This window comes from Ptychodera flava, chromosome 16 (genome assembly GCF_041260155.1).
Source record: "Ptychodera flava strain L36383 chromosome 16, AS_Pfla_20210202, whole genome shotgun sequence".
In the NCBI taxonomy this organism is placed as follows: Eukaryota; Metazoa; Hemichordata; class Enteropneusta; family Ptychoderidae; genus Ptychodera; species Ptychodera flava.
In genome coordinates, this window is record NC_091943.1 from 31412226 (window position 1) to 31437783 (window position 25558).

The following is a 25558-nucleotide window of genomic DNA, read 5'->3' on the forward strand; positions in this document are numbered from 1 at the left end:
GGCCATTTTGAATTTCTAATATCGGTAAATCTTGGGTAATTTGTTTCTCTAGTACCAAAATTTGCACGGTGACCCCTTATTTTTATTCTTGATTTTGAAAAAGAATGATTGAAAGATTCCTTGAGGAAAGTTAGAGCAAAAGTTTAAGTCTTTCACTTTCGAGGTGCATACTCCCTTAAATGACTTAAATTTCTCTTTTGTGTGCACAGCATAAGTTTCATGAATGAAGCTGATTCCCATTACTTGGCCCAGCAGGCCCAGTATGTAATTTTTTTTCTTTTGGTGATCGTTCAGGTTGTCAGTTTTAAGGAAAAAGTTGTGAATTTTTTGTTTACTGCAATGTTCTGTTGCGAAACAAAACCATACCTTTTATTGTACCAACATATTTGTAAAATGTTGTGACTGCAAAACCAAAACGTGGTCTAAATTTTGTACACTCCATGCCACTTGGTCCTTACCGTTATAATTAAACATTTTTGGGGCAAATCTTAACACTAAAATGGATCTGATGGGGTATCCACATTATTATTTGTGATGTCCAGCCTTGATGACATATACATACGTCTGTTAAGCCATGGAACACATACTATTGACTTAGTTATCTCAGAACATAAATTGATGTACAGCAGGAGAATTTTCATGCTGACATTAGTTAGAATTGACATTGCTGGCAAGGCACTGAATACCTGTGCTCACATTTTATATTTTGTGATAGCATCAAGGGAGGACAAAAGCTCCAGCGACAGAAATCACTGTTAGATCATCTTCTACCATATATCACCGACAAATTTTGTCCTATGAGGCACAATTCCAGAACAACTGATCACTCTAATGCATTTTTCTTTAGTTTCAAAGTTCAAATGATAGAATGTGGAGGGTTTTCCAGCCTGGCACAGTGGCAGTCCCTGTGTGCTCTTGCACAGTATCACAGAGAATGGGTTGGTCTGTGGTCAGCAATGTAGGTCTTGCAAAAAGATAATACTCAAACTCACACTTCATAAATATAGAGAATGCTATTGCTGGGATTTCAAACTACAGAAGACGAATGCAATTTTTCTTTGCTGACTGGTAGCCATGTGTCATGTCCTTCCTTGACTGTTTCCACAATACATTGAACAGATACTCACCATACATCAATAATACACAGAGACATCTGGAATTAAATTAGCTTTCATTTTATTGATATCAGAATAATTTTGCATCTCTTGAGAGTTGCTTTTAAGTTCATTCCTAAGAAGATAGCCACAAAATTTGCAAATCACAATGAAATTGCTCATGTAAATTTGGCAATATACGGAAATTTTATTTTCTTGGCTAAGTCTGAAAAAAAATTTCCCAAAGAAAATCGAAAATACACAGAACATTATCATTTGAAAGCTGGTTGTGTATGTATTGTGTTGTTGACAATACAGTAACATTGCACACTTGTGAGCTGAATAAATTAAGGGATTTGTAAAATCTTACCATGGAAATGTCAATGAGGAAGGATTGGAACTAATTGGGAAGTGGTTAACGAGACAAAATCAGTAGCTGGATTGAGAAATAATTTCACTTTTGTAGGTTTTCTTTTGTGGATCACATTTGAAAGTATCAGTGTTCATCCGTATCAATTCAAAGTGAAATGGTTTCTTTGGTGTGACACTGCAGATCAGGCGAGAAAAAAATCATGACTCGTTGTAATCTTTCATGCCAGATTCAACACTAAGCACATTTGCATAAAAGCCTGAGTCTTCTTCATATTCTAACAAGTCTCTCTGACACAGTTAAACATTGTATGGGGGATGGGGTGGGAGAGGTGGTAAGGCCAAAACTGGAATCAATTTATGTAAGTACAATGTTAACAACAGCTGGCAGAATATTCTGCTGGGGGATTCTTTTAACCCTTTCACCACCATGGTTTGTCCCAAATCCATTGTTTTCTATGGTAAAGTTGGACCTGTACACAGGGAACTGGGGGTGAAAGGGTTAAACTGGCACAGTCACTATGTACCTAAAGATGTGAAAATGATTGAGAAAACCTAACTGAAAACATCTCAGTATTGTGATACTGGCAGTGTTAAAATTCATCTTAATTTAGCAGACCTAAAGCACACACACAGAGCCATTGTAAACACAGAGATGTATAAGGTTACTATGAAAATACAGCATATCAAGTCATATTTGTTATGTACTGATGTCAAAGTTTCATAGATTCAGCTGTTCAGTAAATTTAATCTGGACTTCAAATATATAATTTCTGAAAACTCTTGTAGAAAAACAAAAGAGAAATTATAGATTCTTTAGAAAAACTAGTTTTCAGGTATTTTTTTGTTGTTTTTTTCATTCTTTCTTGCTATTTATTAGCTTTACTTCTGAGTTGTCTTTTTGACACCTATGAACTGCACTACCAGTATGTGAGCTAAGAACTGTTTTACCAGCTTTTCCATAAACTGCCATTTTCTGTAAAACAAATTGAAAACTTTGCATATTTTCACGTACAAGCAATACGTCAAGGTGAACAAAACAGGACTGGCAGGTAAAAATTGAGAGAATATAAATTCATGTGCACAAAGGTGTTAATTGAGGGCGCCCTTCCACCTATGATTAAGTGAAATCCACCATCTGTTCTTTCAGGGCTAGGCAAAATCTACTATCAGTGCAGTGTTGTGGTGTTTTCCTGCTGTCGACTGATATGAAATCACTGATATGACACTTGTCTAATCTTTAAAACATGACATTATGGTAAATTCTCTGATAATTATCAACAGTGAAAAAGATGGATGAATATTGAACAAAAACTGTACAATGTACAAGGCAGGATTACATTTCTTTTACATCAGGTATCAATGAGTTATTTTCCATGGAAGATACACTATATGCACTGATAACAACAACTTCTTGCGGAACATAGAGTGGCTAGACTTCAATATACAGGCACTATTCGGCTAGATAGGCCACTTTGGAACAAAATTCAGTATGCAAAAGTGCAAAGGATTATAATATTCTCAAAACCAAAATATCAACAGTAAGTAAATGTCAGTAGCATTTATACTAGCCATCACTTGGAAATCCAAAACATATATAATATTTGAACTACCTAAATATAAAATGAATTCAAAAGACCTTTGAAACCAGTCTCAAAGTATTCTGTTATATAATTTAACTACCCTGTTGGTACTCAAATTTATATACATCAAACGACATCAAACGAATCCAAATTGTATTCATTGATGTCCTGGAATATGTGAACACTTTTCCACATTCTGAATGTACAACATTGCAAGCTGTCAGCTCTACATCCTAATTTGGTAAGACAGACAACATGATTGATTGTGCATTCATCCAGTTTATAACTTACTCATTTTTGATCCCATGCTTTAGCAAGAAATACAGTATAAAGAAATTCAAAATCAATAAAACTTTCTTCCCCACACCTATTGAAGTCTGCCTTTCTGGAATGGGGTTACTGTTTTTTTTTCCAAATAAAAATTCGGTTGCAGCCATTGCACTGTGGAAGTGAATAACAACAGCTATGGAGTCTAATATAAGTTAACATGTTCTACGTAGCCAGGGTAAGTGCTCATGGGAAGGCAAGCATCACACTATAAACACTACACTGGTAACATTTCATTACATGTAGGAAGTCTACTTGAATCAAGGAAAGACCCAGTACTTCATGTTATACACAGTATGAATAATATAGATATACAATGCCGCAGGATGAAATAATGCATCTTGTGATACTGTCGGCAAATACAGAAAGTAATTGCATCAAGATCAATCAAAATTTTTAATCATTGCCTTGCACTGGTTTTACATGAGCTGCATAAAGGAGTCTAACTCCCTCAAAATGATTTGTTCACTTTCCAAATTACATGAAACAAATTCTTCTATTTTCTGGGTAAGTTAAATACTCATTTGAATGTTAAAGCTCTCTTTTGTCATGAACAAGTGAACATCTGCTGATCAATTCCACATCATGTTCCTTTTCAAATCTACTTTAATCCAGTGGCTTTCAAGGTGATGAAAATTTTAGGAAGCAACTGTAAAGAGTATATTTCAAACTTTTTTTAAACAAATTTTTCCAAGGGCTTCTTTGTTGTTATCACAGCCTTTTGTACAGTACACAGGCAATATATTGCAACAATGTAATGCCATCATAATAATGCATTATTATCTCAACTGTATACCACTGTTGCAACAATGGCAATTATATATAGTATCATTATTGCAATGATATACTAGTAACTTTTTTGTAACAATATATCACCATGAAAACAATGTAACACTTTTGTATCAATGTACAACATGATCTAAAATTGTTGCCACAATGTGATACTAGTACTATGGCAACAATGTATCAACATTGCCATGACATACTACAATAATACTGGAACAGATAGCATTATTTTAACAATATTGCAACAATGTAACACTATAATAACATTTATGTAGTGGCACTGCAACAATGTATCACTTTTGCAACAGTGAACCACTGTTGCCACAATGTAACACAACTGTAACAATGTTCCACTATTGCAACAAGTACCAATATTTATTGCACTGAAAGTGCACTGTTTGCTGTACCTCAGCAGCAATATCACGTATGGAAACATTGTATTGCTGTAACAACAATGTATAGCCATGACATCATAGATCATTTAACGGAAATTCAAAAAATCCTCAGTGTATGTAATTACGCCGGATGTCAAAAATATACTCTATTAGTTTGGTGAATTGAGAATTTGTTTTGACAGTTTCTGCATTCCATGAAAAATAGTCCAAGTTATTAGAAAATTAGTACTAATTTACCACTTCAAAATACAATTGCTTACAAAATTACATGTTTCTTTTAAGATGATAACTTACACAATCTGACACAACCATACACCTAACACTCAAACATGAAGCAAGTCACATTGCAGTTGGTATGGTTCTGAAGACGGCATCCAGTAAGAATTCATGAACTGAGTCCAAATGAGCTTCCCATGAGTTTTCTATGACAAAAACTACTATATCATTCATTTATAACTATGATAGAGTACTGCTTGCACATTATGTAAATGTATGATGCAAAGTGGTGCCATCTTTCATTCCTTTCTACAAGACACTAAAAACCCTGTAAAAATCTAAACTCTGACTGAATTTAATGAGAAATGAAAATGAAACTAGCCAACCAATCAATCTCTCATCTGCTACCTAGTGTACAAAAGAACCTTTTTAAATTTATAATAGACTTAATTTAAATCTCAAAACCTAATCGAATATCTTTGTTCTCAGTTCATTGCATATCATTTCAACACATTCACTATAATTTCATTTCAGCTCACTACTAAGGACTGTTTTGGCCAATTTTTTGAAAGAGAATGCACAGGTTAGACTTATGCTAAATGCATTGTCATCTCAATATTCCATCCAATGATCTAAGCTGATTGTTTGCAAAAGTTTGCAATTTGTGGTTTACATCAAGTTGTAACCTGCATCAACCAAGCTTAATCCATACATGTACTTGGTTGTTCATAGCTGTACAAAAAGCATCCATTTATAGCTTCAAAATTTAAATTAAATATTTACTAATCCCATTCTGACAATGTATTCCTCTAGGTCAGCACGTTTTTTTTTTGGTGAAAATTTGAACACTTTTGCTGCTGTACAAAACGATTATTCAATCAAATAAATTTTTATTCTAGTTCTTGAAGAACAGGTATTTAGGGAACTGTCTGCAAAATTTCTCCTCTAAGACATCAGCTCTTGTAGCTGGAAACTCTGAAAAGCAATCTTCCTATCCATGGATAAGTCAGCATTCCATGAAATATGATGGGACCATGGTAGGCAACTTTTAATATTTCATATCACATAATAAGTAGTGACAGCATGTACAGGTATCCAGCATTTCACTTCTACATGTATGAATAGTATGTTAGTTGGTAGTAGGCCATATCTTAGAGCTTAGGACATTTTCTGTACTGGGTACAGTAGGCTCTCATACTGAGTATGAGGTTTACATAAAATAGGCACACAGCACTATGTTTTGCCTTGGCTCTTGGATATTGAGTGCTACCCTGATATAGTTCAGTACTTTTTGCTACCAGATTTTTGCACTGGTTTCTGGGTTCAAATACAAGGCAGCAATGGCCAGGCCTATAAAACATACTGTACATATTATGAAAGTACTTGCAAAGCTGGAGCTTAACTTTTTGACGCATCATGGACATTGTGCCTGAACTTATGCTTGTACCAGCTCAAATACTGGACACTTGCCTAAAACACTTGCAAGTGTCAGGCATCATAAACAGAAACTGCTTTTCAAGATTAATATTATAAAATTGCAAAAAAATTTTACAGTTTCTACAGCTTCAACAAGAGCTTCATTCGTCTCAAAAAAAAGTGTTGCAGTTTAATCAAGACAGGATGATCAGGTGTCGATCATAATCACAAATCATATACAATGTGAGATGGTTCAAATCTCTGAATCACAAACTTTGTAAATGTAACTCTTCACTCCACTGTGACAGAGTCGTTGGATACCGAACCATTGTCTGTGACTGTGTTGGTCAGGGTTCTGTCTAAGATATCATGCATACCAGCATAGAGTTTGTGACTATCACTGCTGGACTCCAACTGCAGGACATCAATGCCAGCAACATCACTCAGATCATCATCATCCTCCTCGTCTTCATCATTGTATGGTGACATGGTGACCACATCATTCATCATGTGGATAGGAGACTCTGCTCCTGACACCTTGACTTTGGCTTTTATTCTCAACTGCATCACCTGTGATATAAACATTTTGAATAGGAAGCAAGAGTTGAGTTTCTGAAGACTGGGAAAAACACAAAATATTTTGAGATAGTATGAACCTCACAACTGAAAGTTTCAAAAAACTTTGCTCAAAGAAACTTTAACCATTCTTTTTAATAATCAAGAATAAAAATCTTGGGTTACCCTGTAAATTCCAAAATTTAGAATGACAAATTAACTGGATGATGTATTTTAAATTCAAAATGGTCGCCACACCCATCATAATTCTACAGCAAATTAAATTTTCGATTTTCCCAAAAACAAGAAAGTGAAATCTTCATTTTCTACGCAGACTTAAGAATTAGTTCACACAAGTTGCAGACCAGGAAAGTATAATAATATTGTAAAAATTTTAGTATCCAACGAAGTATTCCCGAGGCGAATTCTACGTCAATACAGTTACCCTGTCAAATATGCTTTGCAATGGACCTAAATGCAAACCTTATTGAAATGAATTCACCAAAGATGATTGTCACAGGGTACCTTTCCAGAGTGTTCAATTTTAGCTGGACAAACAGACCTGCTAATCACTCTGATGAAGAATATCACAACATAGAAAGGAAATTCACTTCTGTGAACTTTCCTAGTTTTCAACAATAGCATGCTACATACTATTGAATCATTTTTGAATACTCAGCACTTGTTGGAACTACATATTCAAAAACTGACCAAAAACTTAAGGTTTTTTGAAATTAACCCAGCTATTCCAAATCTAATGCAAAATACTTCTTGTAGAGAACCTCATTATCATATTACTATGGAGACAGAAAATGGGATGACACCGAGCTTCTGTATCTTTCAAATAAGCAAGAAAGGATTCGTCACTGTACAAACTCACTTGTCGACATTAAATTTACTGACAGTTTCCAACATCATGTATCTATGACAGAGTCCCAACCCTAGTCAGACAATTCTGCACCTCCTGAAAAATATTCACAAAAGTTTCTCACCTCTGCTTGTAATTCTGTGATTCGATATTTCAAACATTTAATAGTTTCTTCTGTTTCTGAGTTGTTCAGTTGTCCCTTCGTCAGAATCTCTTGGTTCTGAAATTGTGATATTCATGTACTCTGATCAGAAACTGGGAGACTGTGAAGAACAGAGGACGGACAAAGATCATGATTGATGGGGTCCAGGGATAAAATTAGCAGTAAGTTTTCTAGGAATCAGATTGTGGCACAGTGGGTTAAGGGTAGGTTTCCATGAATAACGTTAGGGCGTAGCTTGAAAGTCTGTGCTTAGGGTAAGTTTTTCCATGGATTAAGTTAGGGTTTAATGGATCATTAGATTTGAGTCGGGAAAACTCTGAATTGCACCCTCAGAAATCAGTGTCACATTAAGATTTGACTTGTTCTTTAGAACTCTGCAGGTTGACCTATATGATGAAATGGAGTGCATGGCACGGCTGGCAGTTCTGTTTAGTGCAGTGTAGTGCTCATGAACCAGTGAATATAACAGTTGTATGTATTCCTGTGGCAAATGAAGTGCATTGAAAGGCTGGCAGTTATGTGTAGAGCAGCAGATCCTCTCATGAATCAGTGAATATCACCCTCTATGTATTCCTGTGGCAAACGGAGTGCATGGCAGTTATGTGTAAGGCATTGTAGTACTAATGAACTAGTGAATATAACAGTCATATGTTATCCTGTGACATGACTGTGTCATCTCTATGATTTCTTCCTCAGTGCAATTCAATCCAGCTAGGGTTCTATGTGTATATACACAAGATTGAAATTTATCTGGTGCCTCTAACCTGTATTTCAATTTCAGATTTTATTTGCTGCAATTCTACCAACTTGGCATTGGTTTCCGCTTCCCGCAACTTTGACGTTACTAAATCTTCTTGGCACTGTTTGCATGGAATGAGATGGTGTGAAAATCGTGTTGATACACAAGTCAGTGAAATGCTTACGCAGGACAATGCAAGACAATGTAGGTTACCGATGTTGCTGCACACTAAAGAATTGATTCAACAAAGGTGTCTATAAACCCTTTCTCCACCATAACTTGATCAAACCCTATTGTTATAAATGGTGATACTGGACCTACATACTGAGAAACAGGGGTGGACAGGTTAATGATTGGCTGTGCACGTACAAAGCCACACTTTGTTGTCAAACTTCTTTTAATTTGTTCCATTAGTATAGTGCTGATTATAGTATGTTACTAAATTAATATAGCAATGCATACCAGTGACTGCCTGCAGAATTGTGGATAAATTCTATCTATTCTGCATCTGTGTTTAATGCTGAAGGTTGAAGTCAGATTCCATGAAACGATTTTTATCTTTTCATCAATATATTTATATCAACAAAGTATCATTTTTATCATTCCTGTATTAAATCATAATTTTAAAATCCTGTAACTTCTAAGTTTTGTGATAAATTCTGACAGATAGATATTTTCACAAATGAATATTATGATATATTTTGTAATTCACTGAGTCCTATTTTTTTGTGGTCGTTGAACATAAATGTATGCAAAGCCATATTTTTTTCAGATGACTTCATAGAGGAATGGGCTAATTCATTATAAAACTGCTCCACACTTTTGTCTGTGACTTTCAAAACATACAAACGAATAAGAACTTATCATGCATGCATGACTGGATTGAACAATATCTGGCTTCATTTTGAATTGGAATGATTTGTTGAGATCACTGTGAAACCAAACGGTTGACAATATCCTTGCCAAGTTCCTTTCACCTAACATGAAGAAACGTGCTACAGTTTCAGGCAGTGACTGAATTTTCTGCTTGAGAATTATTTTGACTCAACATAAAAGAGAACATTCATCTGACCTTGGCTTCTAAATTAGCAAGTCGTTTATTTGCTGAATTCATCTGTTGTTGTAACTCTTGTTCCCTGGCCAAGGCAGCTTCCAAGTCTGCTTTCAGATGAATTCTCTCTTCTTCACTTCTTCTAAGCTGATTACTACTCACTTGGTTCTGGAAAATTCAAAACCATCAGTCGTGAGAAGAAGTCTTAAACAAACTTAGTAAAACATTCACTTCTGTATTTTTATACAGAGAGACAATTTGACGATTCTTTTGTATAGAGTGACTCACCAAGGTTTCTAACTGCATGACTCTTTGTTTGGTTTCCTTCAGTGAAGCATAGGACTCCGCCTCTCTCAGTTTCAGTGTCATTAACTCATCTTGTAAAGCCCGGGACTCTACGTTATTCTTCTTTTGTACTTCATTTCTCCTGGATATCGTTCTCTGTAAATGTTTCTGGTGAGGGAAAACAAAAGAAAAATACATAGTTTTAGTCGTAGTTTTTGTTGGCAAAGTCTGTTTGCTATGGTTTTTTCATCAGAAAGATGTGAAACTATTATTTTTCATATTAAAGCCACTGTCAACGTAATCAGTGCTGACATCAATATCAACGGAGTTGATTATTCACAGACACAAAATCACCGTCTGCAATTCTCTTTATTGAGACCCATCCTGCGGTTAAGAATGTACAACATAGTCAGGAAGATGACATTTGCAACAAATTGCAATGGGTGACTTCCTCAAGTAGCTGTGAGTTCATCATCTCCATTCATGTCAAGATACTTACATGCCAATGTTCATCAAGTTCAGATACTTTTTGCCTGAGTTCTTTAAGTGCAAGGTTAGCTTCAGCCTCTCGTAATTTGACAGCAATTAATTCTTCCTGTAATGACGCCACATTGTGTCCAGGTTCTTCAACAATCTCTTTATTTTTCTGAAAATTTAATATTGAGTTTCAATGTTACATTTGAGTCAGTACCTTTGGATGAATTCTCTACCCTACATAAATGTATATGTGGACATTGTCCAAATCATATTCTGGTTTGAAGGAACAACAGCTGTACCTTTTGATAATAGTTCCATCACTTTTTGTTCAATAAAATTAGTTTATTCTTTTTCTCCTAACGTAAGTTTAAATACAAAGTATTAGCATTGCAAATACGATGCATTGTGGACAAAAGGTTATGTTATTGTTGACAAATAAATTCTAGTCTTCACTAAAATCCAATTTTCAACAGCGACATCAAAGATTATACAACAGACTGTGATGGCAAGTGGACAGCTTGGTATTTTGACATAATTTTGGCAGGCAAACTATATCTTACAGATAGAACAAAAACACTGGAAAAGACATCAAAAGTGACAGAAAATAGAGCATAAGTTATCATTGCAGGAAGCTTTCATTAATTAATCCATTTAATCCTTCATTTGGATGAAGGATTAAATAAAAGGATATACTTCAAGTTGTTGTACAATTATTACACAGACTTTCATTAGACTTACCTGTTCAAGTTCTTCTATTTTCCTTTCTAACTCTCTCAATGTTGCTCTTGTTTCTGCCTCCCTCAACTTGACTGCGATCAGTTCTTCCTGTAATGCTAGAATGACAGAATCCGCCTCCTCCTGGGCTGCCTTGCTCAGAGGCGTCTTCGGCTGAAAGGGAAAATCAAAGTTAAGTTTTATTGACTGTCTTCTTGTGATTTGCACAATATCATGGAAAATTACAGCTACATGTATTTTTATGAATCATGACTGCTTATTTCATGGTGAAATTTCCAAATACAACATTCAACATGCCACTGATGATATGCATAAGTGCACATCAACACCAAGGTGTGAAATTTAACCAACAGGCACTGTAACTTTAAAGTATGATTAACCATCATCAGTATGCAACTCATGAACCTGTTTCAATCAATTTAAGAATTTATGTTTTGAATTGTAAAATTTTCAATTGTCATAAAAACATTCTTGAGTCAGTGGCAGATCAAGTTAGGTCAGAGGATACAATACTATCACTTCAAATCCTTTGTGAATCATAAAAGCCTGTAACATTGTTTTCATTTGAAACCCAAGAATAAGTTCACATTGTTCTTTTTTCATTTCTGTTTTCTCATTTCATAAAGGCAATATTTTAAGGCATGAATTCTATACCGGTATATGATGTCAATTATTAATGATTTTCCCGTTCATTACAAACACTAAATCAAATCCATATTTCAAAAAGTATTCATAATTACTGACACTATTCCAAAATCCTGAAAACCCATTTCATATCATGATTCAATACACTGTCACATCCCATGATGCAACATCAGTTACATCCCACGATGCAATACCACCATCACATCTCATAATGCAACTCCACTATCACATCCTATGATGAAATACCACTATCACGACCCATGATGCAAAACCACTCTCACATCCCATGATGCAATACCACTCTCACATCCCATGATGCAACACCACTCTCACATCCCATGATGCAACACCACTCTCACATCCCATAATTTCTCACCTTTTCTTGCAGTGATGCAATCACTTCTTGAGCTGCCTGCAGCTTCTGATTGGTTTCGACTTCACTCTGTCTGAGATTTGACAACTGTTTCCTGATTCCTTGTTTCTCTTCCTCGTTCTGAGCCCGGATAACCTGTCCCTGGATCAGCCTATCTGCTAGTGCAGAACTCTCTTTTTCTAGAACTTCAATTCTCTGCCTCAGCAAGCGATTTTCTGTTCTCAGTCTCTGCAACATTAAAATGATTGGAATACATCTGAATCATTTGTCTTCCAAACAAATATTATTTTTCTTGAATCCTGTTTTACTAATACTTGTAATTATTCACACCAAAAATAAAGCAGTAAACTCATGAGGTTTATAAGATAATATATATTAGAAAAATGATAAAGGTCAACAAAAAAGCAAAACACATTGAATCTGAGTCTAAGGATGACTACATATGCAGTTACGAAAGTTTCATTGAAATATGATAATTCTTGTAGAATATAAAAACAAACTTACTCTCATCTCAATCTGCTCTTCTGTTTCCTTTGTTTTGATTGCAAGATATTCTTTTTCTAACCTGGAATGTCAGAGAAAATTATTCCTCTTGTCCTCTGGCTTTTAATGGTTGATGACAGAGACTAGGTACTGAATTTGTAGACTGACAATAAATTCTGGACAGCGCTGACATAAAAAGATCTAAACTTTTGACATCAGACTGATGTGACACGTTTTATCGATTTCTCTTGTGATAAAATAATTGCATCAGAGACAAGAGTTGTACATAAAATGTCAGTCTCTTGGTGCTTTGACCAGCAAAGTACAATGAATTACATTACGTATAAAAACTTATCAAACTGACTTTCTCTGAATTCAAAAGTGATTTCTATTCTATACCATAAACCTGGAAAGGGAAAAAGTTTTTTGAAAACTTTCTATGCCTTATATCAAACAAAGAATTCCTTGTATGTACCTAACAGTTCATGTGACTATGTTACTTTGGAATTTCCAATAACTCAAATTGTCATCTTGAGGGAAACTGTGGCTCTATTTAACCATAAAATATCCATAATGTAACTTTCTATGACAGGTGAATTACCTGCAAATGGCACCTTATTACATACAGATTGGTTTCAGGTTCAAAACTTCCTACACGTAGTATAGAAACTATGATTCATTGATTCAAATTCAAGACTAGCCATCACAAATGCCCTAGCATTTGCAATTCACCGAATCAATGAAGATAAATGTTCAGATATTAAATTAGGAATCTTGAAAATGACTGCTGAAGAAAGGATAAATCGTGATGCAATATTTCTTGGCCATGAATATACAAGGTACTTGGGCAGAAGGTAACGAGCACTTGTACTCAGTTGGGGATTACAGTGTCACAGAATAATCATTTGCCATTGCTTACAATGTAGGATTAACAAGAAAACCTACCTTTTCATTTTCTTGGAATTGAATTTGGTCTGAAAGGCTAAGTTCATCAGATAATCTCTGTCCTGGTTGTATTTGTTTGGTATATCTCTTTGAAAAAACTGAACAGGTATGAAAAAGACAATTGATGTATTTGTTTGGTATATCTCTTTGAAAAAACTGAACAGGTATAAAAAAAGACAATTGATGTATTTGTTTGGTATATCTCTTTGAAAAAACTGAACAGGTATAAAAAAAGACAATGGATGACACATAGTTAGATACATTCAGTACAATATAAGTATTATTCTCAGTCACATGTACAGTATGTGTGAAGGCAGTTACTGTTACTGTACTAAATTTTAAAGAGGATGATGCTGTGCCATAACCATTTGGATTGAGGTAGATTGATAGCCAGAAATCAACTCAAATGTTACAGGTAGTTTAAACCTTTTCCTGCCAGACAGTAATAACTGTATCACTTCCCATCAGCAAAGTCAGTAAAATGTGGTATTGAGCCAAAATGACATATTTTCACCCACTTGGCTGGTATGTTATAGCATCTTTAGTCCAAAAAAAAACAAGTTTACAGTATTTATGTTTTCAACAGCCTTCAAATGTACAGTATTATGTTAAAATACATCATATGGAATATGTTGTGTTTCATTAATTTTAACCATCTTGACCTGGTGGTGAAATATGGACTTGGCAGGAAAAGGGTTAATAGATCTAAGAGATCTAAGGCTGACTTTATAAAGGCTCTGTCAGAACTGCTGTACTTGTGAATTGCAGACAAACAGCAGAGAAATTGCATCAGAACTGGCTTATCGATTGACGGTAATTGTGAATATCATTGTCAAATGTACCAAAGCGTCAACAGCATACATCATGTATACCATTTTTGTATCAGCAAATTCAGGATAGCCTGCTTTTTACTGTTTATTCAGAATATTTCAAACAAATCTGTGCCTTATTACTGGTGATTCTCTCTCTTTATATAGACCTGATTACATAAAAAGAATAAATTTTTCCAACGATAACTTCTAATTTCATCTTACCAAAGAGAATTCCTGTGAGTAAAGAGAAAGTGACTGTGTAAGCTGACTCTGACGTTGGTTCTGTCCCCCACAGGAGTGTACAAATCATGTTAAATGAACTTACAGTACTACAGTACATTAAACACCCTTCATATCTGTCCTTACACAAGGACATACCGGTATGGCTTACCTTAAGCATACCCTCCATATCTAACTGGACAAGACTCTGTGCATTGTCTTCTAAGATTGCCAACCCAACACGGAAGATTGTTTCCATCCCCTGTTGGTATAAAAAATTACATAAATTATGATATTCATGAAAACTTGCACGTATGTATTGAGGCTGTCAGTGAATTGACACAGAGTTGTGTTCTAAGATATGATACTATCAGCTATGTGTACATATATCTCATATTGCAGTTGTTTGATGAAATTATAGACTTTAATTTTTTTTGCTGAAAGCTATTACAGAATAGTGAACAATGTCAGGGAAGAAATTGTTAAAAGCAAACCGATGAAAGGTTGGATAATATTTTAACTAGCCTAGAAGCAGTTGGCATGATTTCAGATATTCTCAACAACTGAAAAGCAAATAAAAAATGTCTGTCACAATACCACTGTTCAACCGATACTTTTACTAACTACTAAATCATACTAAAAACTACACCTCTTTTGATAATTTTGAGTATTTCTAACCACAAAAAATTCAGCATGGTCACTTTGACTGTTCGGAAATACCTCAGCTTTGCTCTACTTGTGTAATCAAAGTGAGACTTGAGTGGACACCGTGGGTCATCAGTATGTATTAGGGAGATGGTGCACAGTGGCAAAGAATGTGAAATTTTCAGAAGAGTTACTTTCAGAATGTGCTTAGGAATACAATTCAGAATAACATTCAGACACTCACTATGTGAGATAATTTCTGTATATTCCAGAAGAGTGCTTTCAGAATGTGCTTTGGAAAACAATTCAGAATAATATTCAGACACTCACTATGTGAGATAATATTCTGTATATTCTAGAAGTAACAAGTCATTGACAATGACATAGTCCCCACTTGTAATAGGAGTATTAGTCTTGATGGGGCAGGGAAATGAGGTCAGAAGTATCACTGGAGTGTATATGTTCAGATCTATGGACACATAGGTCTATGTCATTGTTCCCATTTTGAAACAAGAGGCATGTCTAAGTTATGGTTCTAAATCGGGAAAAAAGATCAGACCTCTAGCTGTATTGGCCTGCCAAGAAATACATATGTGCATAATAAATGAGGTACAAGATGTGACATCTTAAGGTCTACTATCCTATCAAAATTGAAGCGTAAGAACTTGTGGTTACTGAGTTATGCATATATATGCATAATCAAGGTCAAAGGTCATCAAGGTCACGTGACATTTTGAAAAAAAACCATTGTATTGCTAATTAATCCATATATGCCAAAATTCAGACCTCTAGCTCTATTGGCTTGCCCACAATTATATATGGGCATAATTAACGAGGTAAAGCATGTGTTGTCATAAGGTCTCCCATCCTACTAAATATAAAGGACATAGCACTTGTGGTTACTTATTTATTGACATAATCGTGTATTTTAGGTAAAAGGTTATCGAGGTCACATGACATTTTGTCAAAAAATTTCTATCCTATAGTCTGTCCCTATATACTAAAATCAGACCTCTAGCTCTATTGGCTTGCTCAAAATTAGATATGTGCATAATTAATGAGGTACAATATGTGGCGTCATAAGGTGTCCCATCATACCAAATATGAAGGGTGTAGCACTTGTGGTTCCTGAGTTATGGACAAATATGTATATTTGAGGTCAAAGGTCATTGAGGTCAATGACATTTTTTCAAAAAATTGTATTGCTAAGTTATCCCTATATACCAAAAATCAGACCTCTAGCTCTATTGGCTCGCTCAAAATTAGATATGTGCATAATTAATGAGGTACAATATGTGGCGTCATAAGGTGTCCCATCATACCAAATATGAAGGGTGTAGCACTTGTGGTTACTGAGTTATGCACAAATATGTATATTTGAGGTCAAAGGTAATTGAGGTCACGTGACATTTTGTCAAAAAAATAGCATTGCTAAGTTATCCATACATACCAAAAATCAGACCTCTGGCTCTATTGGCTCGCTCAAAATTAGATATGCACATAATTAATGAGGAACAATATGTGGCGTCATAAGGTGTCCCATCATACCAAATATGAAGGGTGTAGCATTAGTGATTACTGAGTTATGGACAAATATGTATATTTGAGGTCAAAGGTCACCAAGGTCACATGACATTTTGTCAAAAAAATTGTATTGCTAAGTTATCCATATATACCAAAAATCAGACCTCTAGCTCTATTGGCTTGCTCAAAATTAGATATGCACATAATGAGGTACTATATGTGGCATCATAGGGTGTCCCATCATACCATATATGAAAGGTTTAGTGGTTACCGAGTTATGGACAAATATGTATATTTGAGGTCAAAGGTCACGTGACATTTTGTCAAAGCGTCTGAGATATCTGCGTGAACAGATGGACTCACATGGATGGACTAACGGACTGACATGACCCAATCTATGAGCCCCTGGACTTTATCTGTGGGGACTAAAAACTGTGTCACTGCATCCTTTTTGCAATATGAATACGATGAGAAACTAAATTTTTATTTTTCTTGGCCTTATACATGGGAGTCTATGGACTGCCTTATACATGGGATTCTATGGACTGCCTTATACATGGGAGTCTATGGACTGCCTTATACATGGGAGTCTATGGACTTCCTTATACATGGGAGTCTATGGACTGCCTTATACATGGGAGTCTATGGACTGCCTTAAACATGGGAGTCTATGGACTGCCTTATACATGGGAGTCTATGGAGGTGAAAACTAAAAAGTCCTCTAACACGGCCAAATTTGATCGCATTGTGAAACAAATCAACGTGCATCTGTATGAGGTAGAGTACTATCCTTTTACCAAGTTTGAACGAAATCGCTCCAGGCGTCTCTGAGATATCTGCGTGAACGAAAAAAGTCATAAAATATGCAAATGAGCAATTAATTAATAAGCCACACCCACCAAAATCTAATCAGATCTAAGTCTCATCATGATAATACCAAATACCAAATTGCATGACATTGGACCTAAGGGTTCTTAAGTTATGAGTGGAACAAAATCTGTCTACGGACGGACGGACAGACGGACAGACGGACGGACAGACGGACGGACGGACGGACGGACAGACGGACACACACACAGACATTGTGGCGACATAGGACACCTTTGGTGCTTCGCACCACGGTGTCCAAAAATACTCACCTCGGAAATAAAAATATCCATAATTCTACAAGCTAGCGACAATGAAAAGGATGTTGTAAACAACGTGAGGAACCATGACGATGCATACATTGACGTATAAAAACTCTGTGTTTGAAAATGAATATATAAATCTGGCAGGTTCTCCTGTAAAGGAAAAAACATAAAACATCAAAATAAACATAAAGTTTCCTGTAAAAGCCACAGAATATTACACAAAATGGAAACAGACCTAAAATCTTCCTTCCCTTCAAACTAAACAAAGTGAAAGACTGAAAATGCCACTACTTTGATGGCAGATGTTCTGAGGTTGTGAAAAAGAATAGAATATTTTCTTTTTGGCATTTCTTGTAGTATTGTCAAAGACAAAATTTTAGCTTTGTTGGTTTGAAAGTAACCCATGACATATACATCAATTACTACAGTAGAAGATAATTTCTTCATTGACAAAGAAAAGATGTAAATTGTACAACTTTGAGTAAAAAACCAGCGGGCGTTTATGAGTTACAGTTTGAACTGATTATGTATTGTATGAAAAATATCTATTTTTGTACCAGGTATATGCAATGTATGAATGCAGTACAATACTGAAATCAAAGGAAACTAATGGAGTTTTAACAGTTTTACATTATTATTTTGCATTTGGTTGTAGACAACCATTTTCAAAAGAGTTTTTGTGTCCCAAGTGTACAGGAATTGTCCACACAACATCCACTCTGTGTACACTGTATATGTCAGTTTTTTAAAACTAAATTGATCAATATTCTTTTTCCAGGGCTTTCCTGGAAAAGTTTAAAATTCCACGATTTTCCAAAAGCATAAAATCCCTGGAGCCATACATCTGAATATTTTTCTAATCCTCCATCCTTGCCCTGCAGGTACAATATGATATGTCTTCACAAACAGCAGATACATGATTGAGACTAGAAGACAGCTTACCTGTATAAGGTTTTCTAACTGAAACATACATAGTCCTAACTCAGCCATACTGGGTTTAAATAATTCACGCAAACGGTAATCTTGCATAAGTTTCACTAGCACACAAAACGCTTCTTCTTCAGGCATCTGAAAATCAAACAACAGAGCAAAGGAATAATTTAATTCTAGACAATCTTAAGAATTGACAACCTCACAAAAACATGGTCATGAAGATGAAATGAAAGGATTGAACAGCGGAAAAGTAGAGAAATTATAATTTCACAAAACGAAATATTGATACCAGTCACACTGTCAACCAATCACAGCACTAGTTTTGATCATCAAGTCAGCTGTCTTATGATTTCTGTTACTGTAACCTCGTTGACATTTTAGTTCAAAAAGTTCAACAAGGCAGATCTTGTGCCCCTCCCAACTCAATTTTTAATTCCACTGATGGCAGCTGATGAAACCCAGACACCAAAAGGTCACTGGCAATAATAATGATGAGGTCATTTCTTGGTTCCATTACTGGCTAAAACCCTCTTGATAGCTGTACTCTTGTTAGTGTAATCATGCTACTTTGACATTTGGATTCATTCAAAATGACCTTTCATACCTATTAAGGGGTTAATAGCTGTTACTGCTGATAATATTCTCATCATTTTTGGTCCATCACATTTTCATATTCCCTCCCTACAATACGGAGGTTGAAACACAAGTGAGAGCTAGCTTTACTTAGTAATAGCCATCACCACACACTGTGTAAAAGTGGACTGTGTTATTGTCAACAAGTGAATTCTATCCTGGACTAAAATTCAGTTATCAACAGTTATATTGGACATTTCACACATACAATCTGTATTGACAAATTGAACATTTATGCACTTTGACATGATTTTGGGTACAGAATGAGAAACTGCATTTTCAAACACAACATAAATAATGCAAAGTACATCAAATGTAATGACAACAGGAGCAGCTTGAATTTACAAAACTGTTGTGAAATAGTTTGGGATTCCTATTTATTTTGGCTACAATTATCATTATTATTTTAGTAGTTACTGCGCTTTTTCTTACTGCTATGTTTATTTTCCAGATATGAGTTTACAGGTAACAGGACAACACTGTTACCAGTCAGGCTCAGAATAAATTTTTAGGAATATTTGGTGCACATACATTATCAGACAGACATCTAGCTTGAATATATCTGGACAGTAAATGAAGGGAAAAAATTTTTGAATGTAAATAACACAGGTGGGGAGGGGGATTGGAAGGTTATGTACAGTAGCTTCCTGGAGTAGCTTCAACTATTAGATCTTTGATGGTCTTCTGACAGACCTGTGTGATAATCCTCTTGAGATACATCACTTTGAGCATATATTTGGAGATCTATATCTTTCTAATTTTTCTGAATGACTAATTTTTCTGAATAAAATTATCAATTCATGAAGCAGATTATTTGCATTCAATTTTAAGAAAAGTGAAACTGATTTTCACATTTTATCAGATCTACAAATTTCTAAAGAGTAAAATTCAACTTGATTATGATTCAGATTTTATTTTATTATTCATGAAAATGTTGAACGTAAAGGTAGACTCGTTACTAAAAATATCATAGCATGGGCACTATCAGCCGCAGTATAACATTGACTAAATATTTGCATAAATCTCTTTTAACACCTGTCTTCATTTATTATATCAGGTCATGATTGCAGCCTTGATGTGTGATTTGTATGGCTTCCCACACTATCATTGGTTGGAAAAAAAAACATATTTCATTGTTTGGAAAAAAAAACATATTTCCATTATTCTTGTGTAATCTCTAATTTCAACGTATCTCATTGAAATTTCAGAAAAATTGTTAATGTTGTAACGTAGACACGACTAAACTACATGTGTATGATATAAATTGTTACTTGTATTCAGCCGTCTTTGAAGGAATTTAATCAAACCACATCTCAGTATTTGCTATTCCCTACATCTGAAACCTACCAGATTCATTTTCCATTTATACCATACGTACTCCTCTGAATGAATAATATAAACCTAATAATTAACAGTGACATTATAATTTAACCGACAGAATGCTAACAAGATTGAACTAGCAGTTAATTGTTTTCTGAAATCACACTGTCAATAAAAAAGTTCATAGATTATCCAGTATATACAGATATACAGGCAGGTCAGAGAATGCCACTGGGAATGGCATAAACCACTTTAAATGGCCACTCAGATGGAATGAAATCCACAGCTCTCCTGAGGAAGATGAGGACATTGCTGACTTTATACACTGATTTCCTCTGGATTTCTACTGAAATATTTATTGAGTGAAAATCACCCTGTTGCTGAACAATTCTCAGAGAGACCTGTGCCATTGAATTTACTATTTTCACTCGGTTGTACTTCAGTGTATCTTCTAAGACAATTTGACGTGCCACTGACTCCATGGAATTCAATTTTACTCGAGAAAATTTCACGGATCACCAGTACATAAATAGGTACAGGTCTGACGCAAGGAAATTTTCAGAAATTCCTATTGACTCAGACTTAAAAGTTCAGAAATTGCAATAATTGTAATCATTTTACAGAATACACAGTTAAAACAAGTGTGATTATTTTTTCTCTGTATAAAAATATTTTAGCTTTCCTTCTACAAAATAATATTTTTCCACTTTTCATCTTCCATCTTACACAAAATATTCTTAAAAGCATCAATGCTGAATTGCAAACTTATCACATATTTGGCTATCCTGAACAAATGGCAATTATGTAGTCCATGATTTTCTATTGCAAATATTGGTCATAAGAAACAAAATAAAACTGCACTTACTTGCATAAGAAGCAATCCAACAATAAAACCACAACCCTGGCAGTATCCAACTTCCCTGTCATGTAGTGAGTAGGCCTGTAATATATCAGAGAAAAATACAGATTTTAGTCATATGTAGAATACTGCATGGATGTTTAGCACCTAGGGCAAGACTGGAGTAGAGTGGGTCTACCCTTTTGCTATGTTATGATTCAAATCATCTTAGGGAGGTCTGTTTCTATATCGTTTTAGTTGTTTTGTCATGAAAGATACCCTTAGGGTCACTCAGATTATTTCCATGAGGAAGACTTGGCTAATTATTTATCACACGTATCACATCTGATCAGGCTTCCCTTTTCTGTGTGTAAGCATGGACGTACAACAGCAGTATGTAAATGTACTGTGTACACCAATAGATAAGTTTGTATGTGTATCTCTACATGGAGATTCACATTGCATGTACACATAATGATAAGATTTCAAAATATCTGCTACTGTCGAAGTGAATTCAAATAAATGCCAATAGGGGCGAATAATGTAGTCTGTTGTGTTTGAGGAGTGGAATTTATTTTGTAACAAGTTGATATAAGTTCCATATGAACATTCAAGGACCTGCAAATGAACTGCATTTTAATACAAAACATAACACCAATGATATTTCTGTCACACTTGTTGATCTGTCCACTTTTATGGAAGTATAGGCACTCATTCGTGTCAAATGGCATTGTTGTTGTGATAGATACTGCACTACAACTGATCTGAGTGGGTGTAAGGTTTCATTGCATTCATCCGTATCTATGGAATACACAATGTGTTTCCAACAAACCAACTTTCTTTTTGGCCATGTTGATTTACTGCAATGAGTAGCCCCATTATAATCTAATTTTCCATTGCTGTGCCAATACGTATGATTACTACACAAATAAATCAATGGAATTAATCTAACATTTAATAGTCAACTGACAGATAATCTTTTCCAAAAGGGCAATGAACTTTATGATCATATGGCCAGACAGATATGGGTGAGTAAAAAGGTTAATGCACTTTAGTTTCTGATACATGCATATATGAATGAATGACTGTATATATGAGTGAACGTATTAATGTATGACTGAGAAAGTTAATGAATGTACAATGAAACGAATGAATGAATGAATGAATGAATGAATATACACTGATGTGATATACAAATATTGTAAATCCTCTTCCTATAAAAGAGTGGTGGTAGAACCATTCTTTGATAAGGACGGCTACAAAAGGGACAGGAAAAAATTGACAAGCTTTTTTTTTTGAACCTTCCTTTCTACAGGTATGTGGCTATGTTGTGGGTGTGTAGGTGTACCAAACATGGGTGCATAGTAAGATTTCTTTTGTAGTCTAAATTTCTGAATTGTACTGCAGCCTGCATAGTGCATATACTTTACAGAACACCTGTTTATAGAAATAAATACGTCATAGATATCATTTCTGACGTGTAAAGTTAAGAAGGCTTTTGAAACAGCAACAATGTAAAAACATTTGTTCCAGTCAACTCCTGGAAAAAGAAAAAGATAATTACCAAAAGATAATTAACATTCCATTACAGAGATAAAAGGTATTTTCCTCACGACTTTGTGACTTGCAACCACTGAGAAAATAACATAACTCTACACAAGACGTAAAATTTTTTTTGTGTGAAATAAAACAGTTGAAATACAATTTAAAACTTTTAACCCTTTCACCACCGTGGTTTGACCCGATCCCATTGTTATCAATGGTGGTAGTGGACCTGTTTACAGGGAATTGGGGGTGAACAGGTTAAGGCGCACCTCAAGAAAAATAGGAAAATACTTCTTATAAAAATAACCTGTCTTCTGGGTGTTAGGTATTGACAATTTTAAATCAGAATATTGCTGAATGAGGTTCCAGTATTTTTCATTACAGCAAAATTTTCCCTCTGATTTGTGTACCACTAAACTGTAAATTTAATCCACAATGCAGTACAGAAGATACAATATAGAAGATACAATATAACAGATCATATCAGAATATGACATTTCATCTCAGATCCATCAACAGAGCTGTTCAATATACCGGTATTACCGGTATATCTTGCATCCCTAATGAAAATTGGACACTGATATTCAGCAACCTTTGAGTTGCACAAATGCTGACAAGGCACTGAAAATGAGAATATGGGTCTGTTTCAATACATTTAACCCTTTTGGCACAATGGTTTATCCCAAATCTATCATGATCAATGATGAGTGCAGTCAGGAAAACAGGGGTCAACAGGTTAAATATGCATTGACCCCAAAGCTCTTCACTGCCCTTAGACGAAGGTTTAATTTTCTTCAGATGAACGGTGTGATCAGATTCAAGAGAGAGACGAAGTATGTACTTCATTAAAGTGACTGAATAATTCATCCAGAATTGCATACAAATAAAAGCCCAAGGTGATCATTGCAGCTAGCTCATTAGTCTATCTGTCCTCCTTCAATAGAATGTCCTACAGCATAAAGGTTTAAACTTTGATCCAAAGACTTCAAGTGTCCAACACATGATATGAGTTTCTGGGAGTCATTGTAGGTTTAAAAGTAGCTACTAATATTTGACCATATTTCTCAACATGTTGTGTTTTGCTGGAAAGAACTCCCTATATGCAAACCCCGCCTTTTTGATTAAATTCATGGTGACTCATGCAGACTGTGTGTATGGGAAATGTGATTTTGAAAGACCAGTAAAGAATCCATGACAAAGCAGAGTAGATGAATTGTTTGCTAAAATCTATTAAAAATAAATTGGCAGAAACACCCAGTATAGATGTAATATTGAGTTCGGTAGAAACACCCTGAACAACTTTCGTTCAAGATTATTTATCCATTGACATTCACTCATTTAAGGTTACACCTAGAGTTGAAAGCACATGGTTACCACACCTGGATTACAAAATCTATGACATCATATGGGAGTGGTCTGGAGGCAGTGTTATAATGACTAAATCAAATTACACGTACAGTTTGTACATCTAATAATTTTGTATGGCATTTGAAGTTATCAGGACAATGGGGTGAGAGGTCAAGAGATAATAAAGTGCACTACGTCATGCACAGCTTTATATGGAAAACTACAATATTTTGATAAGCACTGAGGTTCAACACGCATACCAATATCATACAAAATATGTGAAACTGACAAAAAGTTTGAAGGATCATGATAGGAAAGCGTGATACATTTGCTAATATGCTGCAGTGACATCTACATGTATACTTATGTGTATAAAGCTGAATTATGTGAAATATGCAATTCAGAAATCACAGTAAAATTGCTACAAAACAAGATTGGAACTAATTTGGGAGAATAGAATCTATTAATTGTTCAAATTTACCAAAAGTGTTAAGTGCCCTACAGCTGAAAGTTGCAATATTACAAATTACCCATAAAAACAAGTTAATTTGCATAAAAAAGAAAAGTAGGTAAGCTTAAAATTTGCTGATTATACCAGCATTACTACAATATCCTATTCTCCAGAATTAGTTCCAAAGGTGATACAAGTCGATATTAGCTGGTTCAAAAGTGCAGAAAAGCCCTACCTTCATGACATTGAATAAAACCTCTTGTCCAGGGCCATCTTTCTCCTTGAAGAATTCATGTTCTGGGTAAGTCCTGGCTATGTCTCTTCGGATGGCTTTTTCACAGGGTGAAGTCATCTTGATATAGTCTACATACTGTTCCTTGGTAGGTGAGTTGTGTGCATTGCACAGCAGTTGCCAGACAATGCCACGGAAATGATGAGGGATACCCCGTCTTACCAAATCCTACAAACAATGATATGAATAATAATATTCAATTTAACAAAGATAACTTACAGATATTGAAGTGTTGCCTTCTACAACTGAGGTCCATGTCTTGATGAAGAATAAATTAAACACCCTTTTTGGTGAAATCAATGAAATTGGGAAATTATTTTCCTGTTCATTATACCAGTAGTTGTGTTTTCTAATCTTTGAT

At 35.0% G+C, this 25558-nt stretch overlaps 1 protein-coding gene across 2 annotated transcripts in view; it reads right to left on the bottom strand.

Moving 5' to 3' along the window:
* Nucleotides 1-2320: 2320 nt before the first annotated feature.
* LOC139114587 (ecotropic viral integration site 5 protein homolog) overlaps nt 2321-25558 on the bottom strand; it is a 49572-nt gene continuing 26334 nt past the window's right edge. The window contains exons 4-18 of one of the 2 annotated variants that reach the window (XM_070676400.1): nt 25141-25365; nt 21590-21664; nt 18781-18906; nt 17845-17988; nt 14709-14798; nt 13506-13603; nt 12582-12642; nt 12081-12305; nt 11063-11212; nt 10347-10493; nt 9851-10015; nt 9584-9730; nt 8537-8632; nt 7734-7829; nt 2321-6756 (exon numbers count right to left, since the gene is read on the bottom strand). In XM_070676400.1, the coding sequence (XP_070532501.1) occupies nt 6478-6756; nt 7734-7829; nt 8537-8632; nt 9584-9730; nt 9851-10015; nt 10347-10493; nt 11063-11212; nt 12081-12305; nt 12582-12642; nt 13506-13603; nt 14709-14798; nt 17845-17988; nt 18781-18906; nt 21590-21664; nt 25141-25365 (2124 nt within the window). In that variant the 3' untranslated portion in view covers nt 2321-6477. The remainder of the gene's footprint in view (nt 6757-7733; nt 7830-8536; nt 8633-9583; nt 9731-9850; nt 10016-10346; nt 10494-11062; nt 11213-12080; nt 12306-12581; nt 12643-13505; nt 13604-14708; nt 14799-17844; nt 17989-18780; nt 18907-21589; nt 21665-25140; nt 25366-25558) is intronic. The other variant, XM_070676401.1, reaches the window with a different exon arrangement.